Source organism: Rousettus aegyptiacus, unplaced genomic scaffold (genome assembly GCF_014176215.1).
Source record: "Rousettus aegyptiacus isolate mRouAeg1 unplaced genomic scaffold, mRouAeg1.p scaffold_m13_p_1, whole genome shotgun sequence".
Lineage (NCBI taxonomy): Eukaryota > Metazoa > Chordata > Mammalia > Chiroptera > Pteropodidae > Rousettus > Rousettus aegyptiacus.
In genome coordinates this window covers 20531033-20548368 of record NW_023416284.1, presented here as the reverse complement: position 1 = coordinate 20548368, position 17336 = coordinate 20531033, and the positions used below count along the sequence as shown (strand labels likewise).

The following is a 17336-nucleotide window of genomic DNA, read 5'->3' as shown; positions in this document are numbered from 1 at the left end:
TTATAACCCTACGATCCCCTCAAAGGTAGTTCCCACCATCATCCCCATTTCATACCTGTAGAAAGAAGCACAGAGAAGGTAGATCAGTTGGCCAAGGCCTCTCATCTAGTATGTGGGGGAGCCAGGATTCAAGGTTTCAAGGATTCAAAGCCCAGGTCTTTCTGGTCCCATAGCCACCTTTAATAATAATAACACTTAATTAGTGGTTTGTTGATGATCAAAACTGAGAGCTAACGTCATATAGTTGGTGTTGATCATGAGCCAAACACTGTGCATTTTATATGTGTTATACCATGTAATCCTCACAGTCTAGAATGCAGGCACTATCATAGTACCCATTTTAAAAATGAGGAAACCGAGGCTAATAGCTAGTGAGATAGGAGGGAGTACAAGCAGTCACTTGACTCTGGCTCCTGCAGACTTCACATACCTGACCTTGCCCTATGTCAGCTACCCTGAAGGTGGCTGTAGGGCCTCAGCGTGGGGACAGGAATCCAACTCCGAAAGCAGCCTGCTCTCCTGCTCTTCTTCCAGGCTCAAAGGGAAAATCCATGAAACTAATCTGACATATGAAGACTTCCCAACCTCCAAGTACACAGGCCCCCTGCAGTACACCATCTGGAAGTCCCTGTTCCAGGACATCCACCCAGGTAAGGTCCTGCCTGCTGCTTGCCAAGAGGGCGCAGGAAGAGGCAAGGATTATCATGGGCTGAAGCTAGATGGGGTAAATCCCAGCGCAGCCTCCTACTCTCACAGCATCGGAGTAGGGCAGAGCGATGAGAAGAGTGCCTTGCTGAACACCTACTGTGTTCCAGGGCCTGTGCTGGGCACCTGAACAACCAGCTCAATGAACCCTCACACAACCCCAGGAGGTAGGTTGTATCAGTACACCCATTCTCCAGATGAAGAGACCGAGGCCCCAGGAAGTTCATTCATTCGCTTTGTAATGACAGTATATGTAAAGCATCTATCTCACACCAGGCACTATTCTAGGTGTTAGAGACATAACAGTGAGCCAAACAGGCAAAAATCCTTGCCCTCGTGGATCTTACATCCTAGGGTGTGAGAGAGAGAAAAAACAAACAAAAGTAAATAAGTAAAACATACAGTTTATTAGGTAATGATAAGGATAAGGAAGGAGACTCAGGGATGCTGAGGTAGGTTAAAGATTTTAGGAAGGGGATCCAGTTAGAAGACCTCACTGAGAAAGAGGCATGAGAGTAAAGACTTGAAGGAAGAAGGCGAGTGAGCCATGTAGGCATCCGAAAGAAGAGTGTTCCTGGCAATAGGAATAGCAAGTGCAAAGGCCCCGAGGAGGAGCGAGCTCGCCATGTTCGAGGAACGGTAAGGAAGCCAGTGTGACTGGAGCGGAGTGAGTGAGAGGGGAAGTGGAGGTGTGGGGGCCAGGGAGGGAACAGCAGCCAGACTGTGAGGGCCTGTAAGCCAGTGTGAAAAATTTAAATTTTATGCCGAGTTAGATGGGAGCCATTGGAGGGTTTGGGGTGGTGAAGCGACATGAGCTGGCTTGAGTTTTTAAAGGATCCCTCTGGCTGCCGGATTGACGAAAAACAAGAGGGTAAAGGGTGGAGGCTGAGAAACTGGTTAGGAGACGACTACAGTAATCCAGGTGAGATGATGCGGCGTGGAGCAGGGTAGTGGCAGCGGAGGTGGTGGAGAGTGATAGGATTTAGGATATATTTTGAAGGGAGAGCCAGCAGGATTTGCTAATAGATCGGATCTCAAGTGTGGGAGAAAGAAGACAAGGAAGGCTACGTGATTTTGGCAAGCCGATCGGAAGGATGGAGTTGTGAGCCTGTGAGGTTTGCAATGCCGATTGGCTGTCTCACTGCTGATGTGGAGAGACAGTTGGAACGACAAGTCTGCAGTGCCGAAGAAAGGTCAGGGCTCATGTTATCAGTACATGGACAGTACCGAATGAACCTGGATGAGATCACTCACCCAGGAAGTGAGGGTAGATGGAAGAGATAGAGGCCCACTCTGACATTTTGTCTCCTGGGGCACCCCTAGAAGTCAAGGATAAGAGGGGGACCCAGCCAAGGAGACCAAGAAGGAGCAGCCAGAGAAGTAGGAGGAAAACCGAGGATGTCACAGAGGCCAAGTGGAGAAAATGGTTTCAGGAGGAGAGAGTGGCTAGTGGTGGCAAAGGCTGTTTCACCAAGTGTGAGAGAACCCGGAACTGACTGTTCTCCAGTTCTGGCAACATGGAGGTCTTTGGTCACTCTACCAAGAGCTATTTTGGTGAAGCAATAGGGGCAAAAGCCATATTGGAGGCCATTGAAGAGAGAGAGAATGGGAGGAAGGAAGTGGAGACAGTGCTTTCAAGAACTTTTATTTAAGGGAAGGAGAGAGAATGTGGCAGTGGCTGTTTGTTTAAGACAAGAAACAGCAGCGTATTTGTGGGGCGATAGGAAATACCTAGGAGAAGAAGGCAGAATTGAGGCTGAAGGAGAGAGAGTTGGTGGAGTGACCGCCAAGGAGCAGGATCTGCTGCTGCCTCTGCTAGAAGCCCCAAGAAGGTAGAATAATGGGCACTGAGCAGAGGGGTAGTGCTGAGGGAATTCTCTGTTGATGGCTTCACCTTTCCAAGAAAGGTAGGAAGCAAGGTCATCAGCAAAGAGGAGGACGGGCGAGAGGAGGTAATGAGAGGTTCGCTGAGAGAGAAGGTCTGAACAGTTTCTAGTAGAGTAAGTAGACCCTGGGACTAGGAGATCAGTGCCTTCCCAAAATCGCACAACCCACGAGGATTCCAGCCTATTGACATCATGAAATCTTGTGTGTTCCTGAGTCAGGCATGATGTCCTTTAGAGCCGAGTAAAGGATAGAGAGGAGAATATTCCCTAAGACGCAGGCACTATTATTATCCTCATTTTTTCAAACGAGGAAACTGAGGCACAGAGCTGTTAGGAACTTGTCTATGGTCATATCCTGTAAATTGTACAGCCAGGATTTAAACCCAGATTTGTCAGATCACAGAGCCTGTGCCCATGGACCCACTAAGCTAACCAGCCATCTCTGACCTCATACTAACCCAGGAAGTCTGCTGGGGAGACTGGGGCTCAGAGAAGTTCACTGATTTCCTGAGGTTGCACGGCAGTCAGAGCTCTTCCCACCTGTCCAGATTCATTCTTTCAATCTGCAAACATTAAAAGTCTCTCGAGGCACTTTTATGGGTCAGGGGAGATGGGCAAATAAATGCTGACAGTCCAGTGGGACAAAGGCTATGATAAGGGACTTATGCGGTGCCAAGGAAACCCAGGGGAGCAACAGGAAGCTCTGGATGGGGCAGAGGAGGAGCCAGGGTGTATTGAACATCACTGAACAGACGATGTTTGATCTGGATGCTGAAAGCTGAGGGCTTTGTCACTCAGGGAAGAGTGGAGCCTGGAGGTGCCTCAGCCTGACAGTCAAGGCTCTACAAGATCTGGGCCCTGCCATTCTCTCATTCTCCCCTCCACATCATGCTCAGCCACACTGAACCATCTTCAGGTCTTAAATGAACCATATTCTCCCTCCTCCACACTTCTACAAACACTGTTCCCTTTTCCTGGAACCCTCTATACACACCTTGATCTTTGATGGCTAATTCCTACTCTCTTTCACGTCTTAGTTTATAAACATCTCCTCTGGAAAGCCTTCCTGGAGTTCTCCAGGTAGCCCTGGGCTTTCCTGGTCTCATTGTTTTGTCAGTGTCTATGTGGCTGTCTCTCTCAATAGACTGTGGGCTCTGAGGGGTCAGGAGCAGGATCCGATTCATCACTATGTATCCCCAGCAGCTGGCATAGTAAATGTCTGTTGATAAACGAGTAAAGTAATGAATGAATCCTAGTCTCGCTTCAGCTATTTGAATAGTGCCTGGCATAAAGTGGGTGCTCAATAAATACTTGTTGACGGAAGGAACTTGCCACACATCCTTGGAGAAACTTCTTCCTCCTTTGAGATTCCGTTTCCTTCTCTGTATAACAGGGAAGCTAGTGTTTCATTCTCGACTCCCTCACAGGTGAGCACATGGATGTGGGAACTTGCTGCTTGACCCAGAGCAGGGTTTCTCAACCTCAGCACTATTGACATTCGGGGCTGGATGATTCCTTGTCATAAGGGATTGTCCTGTGCACGGTAGGAGTTTTAGCAGCATCCCTGGTCTCTATATAACTAGGTGCCACACCATTCCCCCCCCCCAAGTTCTGACAAATGCCCCCTGTGAGGCGTGTCACCCCAGTGGAGAACCACTGCCCCAGAGGAAGCTGCCTGTGGGAGAGGGGCTGAAGGAGCAGTAGCGTGTGCCCTGAACATCCTGCCAAGGACAGAGGCCCCTGGGGAGTTCAGAGAACAGTGACCTGGTTAGCCAGGCCCCTTTCTTTGTCTGTAGGGCCTGTGAAATCGCTCTGGCTCCTCTGTCAGCACCAAAGCCCTTTATGTCCAGATGGGAGGGGCAGGAGTCCCCAGGGACATAGCCCATGGATTCTAGCAGCTTCCTGCCTGTCCCTTTCCAGCTCAGAATTCCTATTGGGTCACCTGAGAACTCCATCTAGCATTTATAACAACCCTGCTCTGAAACCTTCACTCTCCCTTACTATCTATCCACCTTTCCCCCCACCCCACCCCCACCTCATCTCACCCCTCAGTGGACATTGGATTGCCCCAGCTCCCAGGCACAAACTTCCTCCCTAGCCAGGCCAGGTGGCCACTGTCCCAAGGAAACCATGCATTGCTCCCTTTGCTCATATCACCTCCCTCTCCTGGGCTGTTTTCTCATTCCCCTGCTTATCTAACTTCATTCATGTTGGGTTCCAGCATGTTCAGTGCCTACCTAGCTGTGTGACCAGGGCAAATTGCTGCCCTCTCTGAGCCCATTTCTTTATCTGAAAAACAGGGATTAGGAAGGTGTAGTTTATCTCCCAGGATAGGTAAGAAAATAAAAATCATTTATTTGTGGTAATAATCCTGGGACTTAGTAAGTACTTAATACATGTTTGTTGTTATGGTGACTATCCGATGGTCTTGCTGAACTGGCCTTCTGGGGCCACATAAAGGAAGGAGCATGTGTGAAAAGACCTTAGCTCAAGTTCCAACTCTACTTCTAGCCCAGGTGGCAGTTTGAGCCAGTCACTTAATTCAAAGTCTCCTAGGAGCCTCAGTTTCCTCTTCTGAAATATGGGTACAGTATGTAATGCTCCTGGGGCTGCTGTGGAATTCCCATCTGCTAGTGTTCCAATGCCAGCACCGTGCTGGCATTTGAGTAGGTGGGACGCCTGAGGGACCAGATTTTTTTAAGGCTGGGCCAGAGGAAAGAGCCAATGGCATCTCCTGTCCTATCGGTCTTCTACTGGCTCGAAGCCACTGTCCTTAACAGAGAGGTACAAGCCACTTGCCAAGTGATGATGCTGGACTGTGCCGTTTCTCTGCTGCTTGGTAGTGTGTGGTTGATGATGATCCAGACATTTCCTGGGGCCTCTGCAGCCCTTGCTTCTTCCCGAATGCCTTTTGACTCTAAGGCCTCAGAGAGGCTTAAATGGATGGAGAACCCACCTGGAGACCAGATGGGCTGTCTGCTTTTTGTTTTTGTAAAACAGTGCCTTGGGACCTAGAAAAGAGCTCTGACCTGTAAAACAGTGAACCCCAGGGGACTGGATTTGTTTCAATGGGTCTGTCACCACTCCTGATGATAAAGGATGAGTGGAGGAAAAAAGGTGTTGCTATGTCCTCTTCTGGGTCTCTCTCTGATCTCAAGGCTATTTGTTATTTCTGCCAGCCCTAGCCTCCCCGAGGGCTGGAGGGAGGCCCAGAAGACAGGACCCTCTGCGATGAGGTGGGAGGCCCTGGATGGAGGTGGCCCTCAGCCTCTAGGAGTTAGGCCACGCCTACTGCCTAAAACACCAGGCCCCACCGCTAGCCCCGCCTCCACTGCAAGCACTGCCCAATGAATAGCATACCCCCCTACCCCCACCACTCCCGCTAGGCCCACCCAATGAGTCAGGGGCCCTGCCTTCAGCCATTTCCTGGACTCCTCTGCTTAGGACCTGGTGCTCAGTCTTGGATTTCCTCATTCACATAAGCTCACCCCTTTAGTCCCAATCTCAGAACCGCTGAGAGCCCACTTGGCTGCCTCCTAGAAGCCCTCTACGCTGGTCAGTGGCACCGGAAGTGGCCCCCGTTGCCCTACATAGGCCTAAGAGTGTGGGGCAGAGCCCTCCTGCCCGTGTGCTAGCGCCCCCACCCCGTGTGCTAGTGCCTTGAGCCACAATTTCTACCTGTTGCTGGTTCCCTCAAATCATCCTGGGCATCTCAGGTATAAGGCCCGGGTTCCTGCGGGGCACGCAGAACTACTGCCCACACCTGCCCCTCTGCCATAGACACCTCGGTATGACCCACATTTACATGGCCTGTGTCTAATTAGATTCTTCTTCTCTCCCTATCTCCCCGCTACACACATACGCTCCCACCTCCACCTCTTACCGCCTGACCTCGCTGTGGGAATTCCTACATTCTATGTGGCAGAAGCCTTCTAACTCTTGACAGGCTGCACTGTGACCAGTCAGAGAGCAGAGTAACACTTTCATTCTCCAATTCCTTCTCATGGCTCCCCCTCTTCAGTGTCCCTGGGTAGAGAATTATATTTCCATTGACCTCTCTATTCACAGGGCTAATTGTTTCCATACAGCCCTCCGAGTTCTAAGAACAGGGAAGAAGAGTATAAAAGGCAAAACTAAATTTACTCCTGTCAGATCTCATGGAAGGAGCTCGATACGTCGACGGTCAGCTTTATTAGTGGACGTACAGACAGAGGCACAGTTCAGGGGCTGGCTGTCGCTCTGGTTCAGGACGGTTGCCATCATTGAGGCATTTTATTTCTGTGCATGTACACAGCCAACCAAGGCGACTGAAGTAGGGGGTAATGCTCCAGTCAAGTGTAACCGTATCCCAGCTCCACCGATAAGGAAAGCGCCAGAGAGCCAAATGAACTGGTGGCAGGACTCCTCCTTTCCACCTTTCCTCCCCTGTCTTGCCCTAGTCTGTAAATGGTCATCCAGGCTAAAGAGGGCCGCTTCCACATTCCGCCTTCTTCTGGCTGGGCATCAGCTCCCTCGGGGAGGAAAGAGTAAACAGAGTTCATGAGACTTTGAGAGCCAGACCTGCTAAGCCAGTGTGGCCAGCCTGTACTGCCTGCCCAAAGAGCAACACAAGCTGGGTCAGTTTAATTTGGTGAGCCTTTCCAGAAATCTTCCCCATGCACTGGGCACACAAGGAAGAGCTTGTTTGGATAGTACACAGTCATTGCCCTCCTGGGAAGACGTGGGCACAGAAGACTGGACTTCGCATTGGGAGAGGGTACTAACGTTAAAGAATCTCAGAGGAAAGTGAGCCCACCTGCTGGGTAATCGGGATGCCTCAACCAGAGGATGAGCCTTGGAATCGAGCCTTGTGAGGGGTGATTACAACAAACAGAGAGGCACTGGGAAAGGAACAGCCTTGAGTGAAGGCCTCGGGCCTGAGTGGGGTGGAGGCATGAGTGAGAGATAGGCTGAAAGGGGCTGGAACTGGATTGCACATGGCCTTGATTAGTCGTGGCTCTGCCAATGTTTGCTGGGTCACCTGAGACTACTCACGTCTCTTCTCTGTTTTCTCCATCAGCCAAATAGGAGAGTTGGCCTAGAATCAGTGGTTTTCAGCCTTTTTCGACTCATCATTTACTTCTCATAACAAATAATTTATAATGTCTCAAAGATTGAATGACATTTTAACAATTTCAAGTATATACATACATATATACATACTCTGAGTACAGTATAATATATAGGAAAAGCAGGAGGAAATTATTTACAGTAAAATATTGTACATGTTCACTCACACCCACACTAGAAAACACTAGAAGTAGTCAGGTAAAACACCATTCTTCCTCAAATGCGGCCCAAAACAGGTAGGTTACATCAGTCAGGGGGATCATTCTTAGCAATGTAGTTTCCAAAAACATTAACAATTTGCAGTGACGTTCCAAACAAAACAAATTCAGTCTTCCCCCAATTTACACAGTCGTAGCATTCCAAAATGGTCACTAAATATTAAAACTGTACAAAAAGTATTTTGTGTTTATACACCAAATAGAGTTAAGTTATATTTTTAGATCATTATAAAAAAGATTTCTCATGCACATGAATGTCTGGTGGAACATTTGAAAATGATTGGGGGACTGGATTTCATTCAGGGTATTTGGCATCCCTAGATCCCAACTAACACTCACATGAACTTCCAGATCACCCCCAGGGGGATTATTCAGCCCCTGGCTAATCTTTAAGTTCCCTCCCAGCTCTGAAATTCCCTAATTGTGGACCTCATTCTGGTTTATTCAACAAACTTTTGTGGAGTGCCCACCACATGCCATGCCCTGGCTATCCACAGTGAACAAGCAGCCATATCTTCTGCTCTTCTGCAGCTAACTTAAATCTAGAAGGACCTCAGCCATCACCATTCCGTTTTACAAAAAGTAAGCTGAGGCCCAGAGTGGGCAAGCTTGTTTTCAGCACCACGCAGCCTCCTGGGGACCAACCAGAACCTGACCCTAGGGAGGCACCTTAGAATGGGTCCATAGTCTTCTCTCGGCTCATTTTCTTGCCCTCCTCCATCCCCTGCAGTGCCAGCCGCCCTGACCCTGGATCCAGGCACTGCCCACCAGCGTCTGATCCTGTCAGATGACTGCACCATTGTGGCCTACGGCAACCTGCACCCACAGCCTCTGCAGGACTCACCAAAGCGCTTCGACGTGGAGGTGTCAGTGCTGGGCTCCGAGGCTTTCAGTGGTGGCGTTCACTACTGGGAAGTGGTAGTGGCAGAGAAGACCCAGTGGGTGATCGGTCTGGCACACGAGGCCGCGAGCCGCAAGGGCAGCATCCAAATCCAGCCCAGCCGCGGCTTCTACTGCATCGTAATGCACGACGGCAACCAGTACAGCGCCTGCACCGAGCCCTGGACGCGGCTCAACGTCCGCGACAAGCTTGACAAGGTGGGCGTCTTCCTGGACTACGACCAAGGCCTGCTCATTTTCTACAACGCCGATGACATGTCCTGGCTCTACACCTTCCGCGAGAAGTTCCCTGGCAAGCTCTGCTCCTACTTCAGCCCGGGGCAGAGCCACGCCAATGGCAAGAATGTGCAGCCGTTGCGGATCAACACCGTCCGCATCTAGCGCGGCCGAGGGAGACTGCGGGCGCCTGTACCTCGGCCAACAGCAAGAGCCGGGCCCGGGAGGCGGGAGGCCTGGACTCTGGCCCAGCTCGGCCACCCTGAGATCTCAGGCCAGTTGTTTACCCTTCAACCTCCTTTTCCTTGTCTGTAAAGTGGAGATTGTGCTCCATGATTCCTAAACTCTTCTAGCATTGATGTTCTGTAGCTCTGACCTTGATAGGGATGCAGCTTTGGTCCAAGGATGTGACATGGCTTCTCCTCAGGGCAGCCCCTGCCCAACCCTCATCCCCATCCCCCCAGGGTCAGGGGACTGTCTCCCTATGTCTCCCTCCTGCCCACATGCCCTGACCTCAGGATGTGTCGTAGTGTTGTTGCCAGCAATTGGCAGCCCTCTTATGCTCCCAGGTCTAAGACTTGCCCATGACCAAGCTAGTGATGGGCCATTTTATCTATGACCCCAGTCCACAGTAGACATAGGCAGTAGATGGTCCTAGGGTGGCCTGAAAACCACCCTCTCCTTCCTCCTCTAGACCAAGAGCTTTATGGTTCCTGTTTTCCCCACTTATCTGCAGGAAGAATTGATGCTTTGGCCTGTGGAAGGACCCCAGTAGTTGAGCCCAAATGTTAACATCACTCTGCCACCACCTTCCTGCCCACAGGTCCAAAGGCAGGATGATGGCACACCCCGAGGCTGATGCAGAGCCCATTAGCCTAAAGACAGCCATAAGACAAGCATCACCAGATGACAGAGGTCTGCTGAAGCTTGGATAAGAGTCTAGCCACACCCCCTGTGACCAGGCTGGGGTGTGGGGAGGCTGCTCGGAGGCTGTTGTTTTAGTTAAGACCTGAGTACTGGCTGAGACCTCTTATCAGTCCTGGTATCTATCTCCTTTAAGATCCTGTTGTAGAAAACAAGAGCTGCTTTAGCTAGTTTAATTAGACAGGATTTACGACCAGGTCCCTGATGGCTTTGCAAAATCATTGGAAGGGCCGGAGAAGCAGACTCTTTGATGAATTTCCAGGAACAACTCCCAGCCGCCAGATATATCTTATCTCTCTTGATCAAGAATGCTGCTCCCACGTGCAGGAAGCCACTGCATCAAGAAGCTGCTAACTGCAGAACTGTGCTCCCTCCCCTACTCTCTGTGCCAGCAAATGGATGTCCTGAGGTCTGCCTCTCTCCCATTCAATTTAGTTCCTAAATTCAGATCCCTGTGAGGGATTCTTTTTGGAGAAACACAAATCAGATCCAGAACCTTGGCTGCAAGGGAGTCTGGGAAATGTAGGTTTTTTTTCTTCTCTCCAGCTTCAGCCATACAAAAAGGCTCACTAGAAGGAAGTTAGAATGGATGGTGAACAAGCTCATCCATGGTTTTTGCCACTGGACCCTACCTCCAGGCCTTGGCTTTGAAGCAGCAGAGGCTCCAGGTGTCCTGCTCTGTGGCTCTGTCCCTACTCAGGGACAGGAGCCTGAGGTATGGGCCTGTAGGACTGAATTGAAATCTCTCCAGCATTGGCTTTTCTTTCAAGTCCTGGAGCCTCAATTCTGAACTCGGAGTCTCTGGCCACACCCATCCCAAAAGAACCAGACTAGCTGAACTTGGAGGGCTCTCACTTCAACTACTGCCCACAGGAGCCTCCCTTAGGCAGGAGAAATCCTCAGTCTCAACCCACTCCTTCATCTACCAGAATCTGGGCCACCCCCAGTGGTATTTTTATTTTAAATGTTGCTCATTTTGTGAGTTATACTCAATTTGTATTAAAGTTACAGGATATCAGTGGTCAGTTCCATTCATTTTGACAAAGAGGGCCCCCTATTCTGTCTCAGGCAGTGTACATACATTAGCATGTCTGATCCACAAAGCACCTTACTGGGTAGATAGTATTATGCCCATTTTACAGAAGTAGAAAAATGAGGTTCAGAAAGAGGACATGATCTGCCTACAGTCCCGTGTCCCACAGTGGTAAGTGATGGAGCTGGGATTAGAACCGAGTTCTAAAACCAGCACTCATATCACACCTGCTAGCCAGAGAAGCCTGGCAGCCTTTGCCTGGAGAAGGGTTGGTGGTAGTCTTGGGAGCAGACGGGAGCTCATGAGACAGTGACAAAAACATGGTCTCTGGATTCCCCTAGACCTGGGCTTGAATCCAAGCTCCATTACTGTGTCACTTCAGATACATGACTTAACCTCTCTGGGTTCCAGTGTTTTTTGCATGGAAAATTGGGATGATAACCCAATCTTAACATGATGGATTAGTAAACTGCAAAGTGCAATGCACTTAGGGAACCTCTGCTCTGATTCCAGCCGCCTCCCAGAGCCAATGCCTGGAACTTTGAGTTTTCTGAACCTCTGAGCAGACTCTGACACTAAGGAGTCTATTTTCCTCCTCGCATCTTATGTGGGATGTGGGACCACTTAGGCCAGGAAGGTCTCCAGGTCAGCTGTGCAGAAGCAGATTCATTCTGCCTCTGACTGACGTGGAAGCAGCCAGGCCTGGAGTCAGGCAGAACCCTGCATGTGGACACACAGGCTGCGTACGCTGTAAATGGAAAGGTTACTGAGGCCCCCTGCAGTTGTTTAGGGCAGCAGCTGAAGAAACAGGTGTCCTGGGCCTAGTTTTAGTTCTGTGCTTAGTCACTTTGTACCCTGGAGTTCCCTTCTTCAGTCTCCTCACCTTCAGAGTGAGGAAGTTAGGCTGGATACTCTACAAGGCACCAAATCTTCACATATACCAGGAAGCAGGGAGAGAAGAGAGGGAACCACCCCAGTCATTGACTTGTTTGGAATTCTAGTAAGAGGGGCATGAACAAGGATTGGGAGGGGCTGTTCTTAAGGGCAGAAAAGTCTCTGATTAGCTGATGGAGAGCATACCTATGTACAGAGAAATTGGAGGTGGGGGGCCTGGTTCTGAGATGAGTATTCTCAACCTCCCTGACCCCGCCCCATGTTCTCAGATCCCTGTGACGCCCACAAAGCCACACCCCTCTATCTTTGCTCCTTGAATCTGTCCTCTGGGGTAGAAGCACCCCCTCCATGGTCCTCCCTGTCTTTTCCCACCCAGAGTCTCAGCACTAGGTTCAAGAAATGCTAGCCATTTCCCAGTCTTTACTCCCAGTTTCCAAGTATCTGGGAATAGTTGTAGGGGCCTAATTTGCATGCTGAACTAGGGAGTCCGGGAAATCAGAACACCTCCAAGAGATAGGAAGTGTCCAGAATTCCTGCATCAAAGCATCTGGGACTGTCCGACTGATACTGGGAACCCACATTTAACACAGGTAAGTGAAGATAGGAGGCAAAGGCAGCCTTGGGGAAGAAGGGACCAGCAAAGATCTTACTCAGGGCAGGAAAGAATCAATAGACAGTAACCCCATTCGGATCCCTGTTTGTGGTCAGCGGGCAAAGTGCTGGTACTTTTTGCACTTTATCTAACATGGAGACAAGCCCATGAAGTTGGTATCATTTTCTCAGTGATGGAGTGGAGAAACATTACTTCCCAGGAGACTCACAGTCAGTACTCAGCAGATCTCAAAATCAAACCCATGTTCATCCAAATCTAAAGTCGAATTCTTCAATGGCCCTCCCAAGACATGCTCCTAAACTTTGGAGACCACTTCAGTGACAGGCAGCAGCCCCCAGATCTGTGAGCCCCCTGGGATCCAAAGTGGGAACTTAACCCAGGTTCCACATCATTGTGGAGTTGTGCAATTGTGAGTCAAGATGAGAAAGTGAGCCAAAGCGCATGTTTCCCTCGGGGCAAGGGGTGGACTCATGAAAGTACTATGTGAAGCTGAATAGGTCTCTCTCCCTGAACTTCAATTTCCCTATCTCTACTGGGGAAGGAGTAAATAGTTAATTGATAGTCAAGGTCCTGGCTCTTATGGTCCAGGGTTCTGTAAATCTAATGTAAGTCTCAAGGCTTGGCCTACTAAGCACCTAACAAAGCCATTAGCTCTGGATCCTTCTCTCTGGGGAGTAGCAGGAACAGACAACAGATAAAATAAGGTCTCTCGGCAGCACAGAGCTTGGCTGAGGTCCTCTGGGGACCAGCCTTCCCTCCTGCCAGAGAGGCCATCCTGGGAGGCAGACAGCTCACACCCGAGGAGCATTCCTAGCTTCCTTCCCTCCTGCCTGGATCTTGGCTCTGTTCACCTTCCCCAAGCACTCCATCAGGAAGTCAGTTAGTTACAAAGGGTCATGTAGAAGGCTTAAATGAAGGAGGCAAGGAGAGGGATTGGGGCAGGAGGGGTTTGAGTGCTGACCAAGGTGCTGAATCACCATTGCCCACCAGAGCATGGTTATTTCTCCTTATTTTGGGACACCCATGATTCCTCCTGGCCCTGTCTCACGGAGAATCCTGAAACACACAAGGGAAGAAGGCGTGATGGGAAGCAGAGCAAAAATAAGACAAGAGTGGAGGATGTAGTCAAGAGGCACAGCCTTCAAAAAATAAGGGAGGGGGAAGTACTTTTATTTTGAAATGTCCTCATTTTCCTTTCTTTTTCCTGTGAACTGGATAACATTTTTGTATTCTTTTTTTTTACCCTGGATACAGAATAGGAGAGTCTTCTATATTCTTTTAAAATTTTTACAGTTCTATAATATTTGTGACTATTACAAAATGACCCCCACCCATTTTAGGAATTAAACGACACTTTGGACCAGATGCCCAAGGGCTTCCTACTCTCATGTCATGACAAAGGAGGGCCTTTCAAGAGGCTAGAGGCAGAGGCACAAAGGCCAGGTCCTGATGAGCTCCCCAAAACTGTGGTCCCGGATATGATCAAGTCTGAATGCTGGAAGATCCTAGGAAATCCTCCAGCTCAATCTTGAGATCTAGAGAGGGTTGGCTTCTAGCTCAAGGTCATACAGCCCATTGCCAGAACCAAGACCCAGAACCCAGGTATCCTGGTTCCCAGCCAGCACACAGGGGTAGGAGAATGGCCAACTGAAAGGGCCTCTGCCCAAGCAATGAAAAGGAGCACAGAGGGCTGGCCAGAAGGGGACAGGGGAGGGCTGAGGATGGAGGTGCTCAGAGAAGGACCCTCATGTCTGAGAAGGTCAGCAAGGTGGGGTAGGGGGTAGGGATTCCCTCAGAACAGGAGACTGCATCTCCTCAGAGTGGAGGAAATAACAAAAAAAGCCACAGAGTCAGGAAGTGCAGACAGCCCAGCTGAGCGTTCTAGTCAGCATCACAGACTCCGAGACAGCTGCTGAGAGACCACTGATCTCAACCCTGTCATTTTACGGATAAGAAAACTGAGACTCAAATGGGAAGACACCTGTGGGGTGGAGCCAGGCCCAACCCAGGTCTCCTGACTCCCAGCTATTTGTTTTTTACACACAGCCTCTAATCTCCCCAGTATGGAATCTGATGCCTCCTCCCACTCCCTGGGAACCTGGAGCCTGAGCAAAAGGAGAAGAGGAGTAGCCAGGGCCCCCGCATCCACAGCCACCAAGAGGTGGGTACCTTCCTCTGTCCTTCCTGAGGAGAAGGGAGAATTGGCCTGAACCCCAACAGTCCCTCCTCCAGGGCAGAGCCAGTTGGTGCCTGCCCACACCTATTACCTCCCTTGCTGGCAACAGAGTTCAGAGCCAGCACCAGCCACAGCAGGGACAAAGCCACCCAGGCAGCTGCTGGAGCCACAGGGAGTCACAGGTAAGTGAAGGCATAGGGAGTGAGGGTCTTAAAGAGGCCCCTGATTCCACGGCACTAGAGTCAGCCCTGGAACCTGGAATCTGGAGTGGCTTACAGAATTTGGAATTGGTATTTGTTTGTTTGTTTCTGAGAAAAGGGGCTTTTATCTTTTCACTCCCTGTAGGTGGAACCCCTGAGCTCCACTGCAAACCCCAGACTGAAGTCCCTCCCTAACCAAACTGCCAGCTCCCTTTCATTGCCATCCTATGAGAAGTCCACTCCTCTTTGGTTTAGCAAGTGGGATGGAGCGTCCTGGATTATGGGCCAACTCCCAGTTCTAAGGTTCTCACTTGAGGCAGCCTCACGGAGTTTGGCCAAAAAAGTCCCCACCTTTGTACCCTCCCTCTTCCTCTGTCACACTCCTAAAATGCCTCGTCCATCCCTTCTATTCCTCCATCAAAACTTACCCTCCTGCAGTCCTCATGGTAACTGGCTTATGGTTTGAGATGCTGCCCTCTCCCTGACCTGTGCACAAAGAGTGACTAGTGGTGGGACTTCAGGCATCACACTGAGCAGGTGGGGGAAACATTACATGGGGATAAGAAGGGAGAGGGGATTTCTTACGACTTCATAGAGGCAGCGCTACAGCAGCTGTTACCTTGTGGGCACAGACCCAGTCCGAAATGACAATGGCTCCATGTACCAAGCCAATTCAAGTCTTACTCTTGGCCCAGCCTTCAGCCCTCGCTCCTCACCAACACCCTGATACAGGCCAGTGGCAACACAGCCTTTCTGTTTCCAGAGGCTTCCTATGGAAGCGGGAAAGACTGTGCACGTAATGTTAGAATCAGAGCACTCTAGAATGTTAGGATCCCAAACAACGTTAAGCAAATTAACATCTCTGCTTTTGTGATACTCATCCCCCTGACTAGAATGAATCCCCTTGCCCTCTTTTGTCCTCCTGTTGAAATCGTGCTCATCCTTCACATCCCACTAGAGGCAAAGCTGTCCCAATTGTTCAGGTCCAGCAAAACTCAATGCTGTGGGTCCCTGCAGCGGGATGCATCTCTTGCTGCCACTAGACCATGAGCATCTTGAGGCAGGGATCATGCCTCCCCAGCTCTGCCCGCTGGGTGCAGAGAGAGCCTCAGAAAATTTTTGCTGGCTGGAACTGGGCAGCGCCATAGCTGGAATCACAAAACCACCTTGTCTCCAAGTTGGGAGGGATCTTGGAGACCAGAGGGAGTACCTCCCTAAAGATGCCCAGATGGAAGCTGAGCCCCCTGAGTGTGCCCACTGACCACACCCAGCCAGATTCTGCACGGGGAGAACCAGGGAACTGGCAAAGACTAAGAAAGTTGTTTGACGGTTTGCCTTTTTAAAAATTATTAAATAATTTATGCTCATTGTAAAAAGTTTAAATAAATATAAAAATAAAACAGAAAATATCCTCTCCTGGCTTCCAGAGTCAACATCTGTTAACAGTTTGATGCAGTTCCTTCCAGGCATTTTTCCTTATGCATAGACAAAACCAGAATTTTATTTTACAAAAATGTGATTATTTTTTATCTTTCTGTTTATTCTGTGGAATACATTTCTACAAATGGAATTATTGATCAAAAGCCTTATTCATTTAAAATCTGTTGCTTTCCTAAGTAATTTTTTTTTCTTATAACATGCTTGTTATAGAAAACTTGGAAAATACAGTCAAAGTAGATACACAAAGTAAAAGTCACCTATCAGCCACCATTCAGAGATAACCACTGATAGTGTTTCAGTGATGAGGTTCACAATCTTTTTTTCTTGTGTGAGTATGTTTATTTACAAAAATCAGAACACATTCTTCTGTTATTCCATAGCTGTTTTTGTTTTGTGGGGGTTTTTCTGCTACTTAATAACAGATTCTGAGCATTTTCCCATGTTGTTAAATAGTCTTCTACAGCAAGCATCAGCTTAGAACCATAAGGAGTGTTTAACCTCAGCAACACCCCCCGCCCCCAGCCCCCGCAGGAGCTTGCTTTTCCTGACCCCTACTCTGAGTAGAGAATCTGCTGCAATGGTTGGCTGGAACCTGTTGCTCCAGGGTGTGATTTGGTCTGCCCCTCCCTCTCAGAAAGGGGATGCCCCAGGAAGGCCTTGAGCACCTTCTGTCTCCACCTTTCCTGATCTGAGGCCCCGAAACCACACTGATGTGCATGTAGACCTCCTGCAACTTCTCCACTGCTGCCCACTGGTGTAGTAAGTAACACTTGCCCCTTTCCTCTGTGACTTTCCTGAACCCTGGTCTCCTCTGATCCTGCTGCCAACCCAAGACCTAGAATGGAGGAGGGTGGGGATTGGATGGCCCTGACCATGAGGTGGAGGAGGGCTTCTGGACTCAAGTTGACGGGACGCGAGAGTGCCACCTGCCCTCCTATTTCAGTTGGCTTCCCCTCATGCTGATGGGACTGAGGAAGGAAAGGGGGCAGGTGCATACCAAGGGTGGCAGGGGAGGGGCCTGA

At 49.7% G+C, this 17336-nt stretch overlaps 1 protein-coding gene across 4 annotated transcripts in view; it reads left to right on the top strand.

The window, feature by feature from the left end:
• The window catches only part of TRIM62 (tripartite motif containing 62), a 29616-nt gene extending 18640 nt beyond the window's left edge, over positions 1 to 10976 (top strand). For all 4 annotated transcript variants that reach the window (XM_016150523.2, XM_036220939.1, XM_036220599.1 and 1 more), the window contains exons 5-6: positions 535 to 650; positions 8649 to 10976. In XM_016150523.2, coding sequence (XP_016006009.1) covers positions 535 to 650; positions 8649 to 9199 — 667 coding nt within the window. In that variant the 3' untranslated portion in view covers positions 9200 to 10976. The remainder of the gene's footprint in view (positions 1 to 534; positions 651 to 8648) is intronic.
• The last annotated feature ends 6360 nt before the right edge of the window (positions 10977 to 17336 follow it).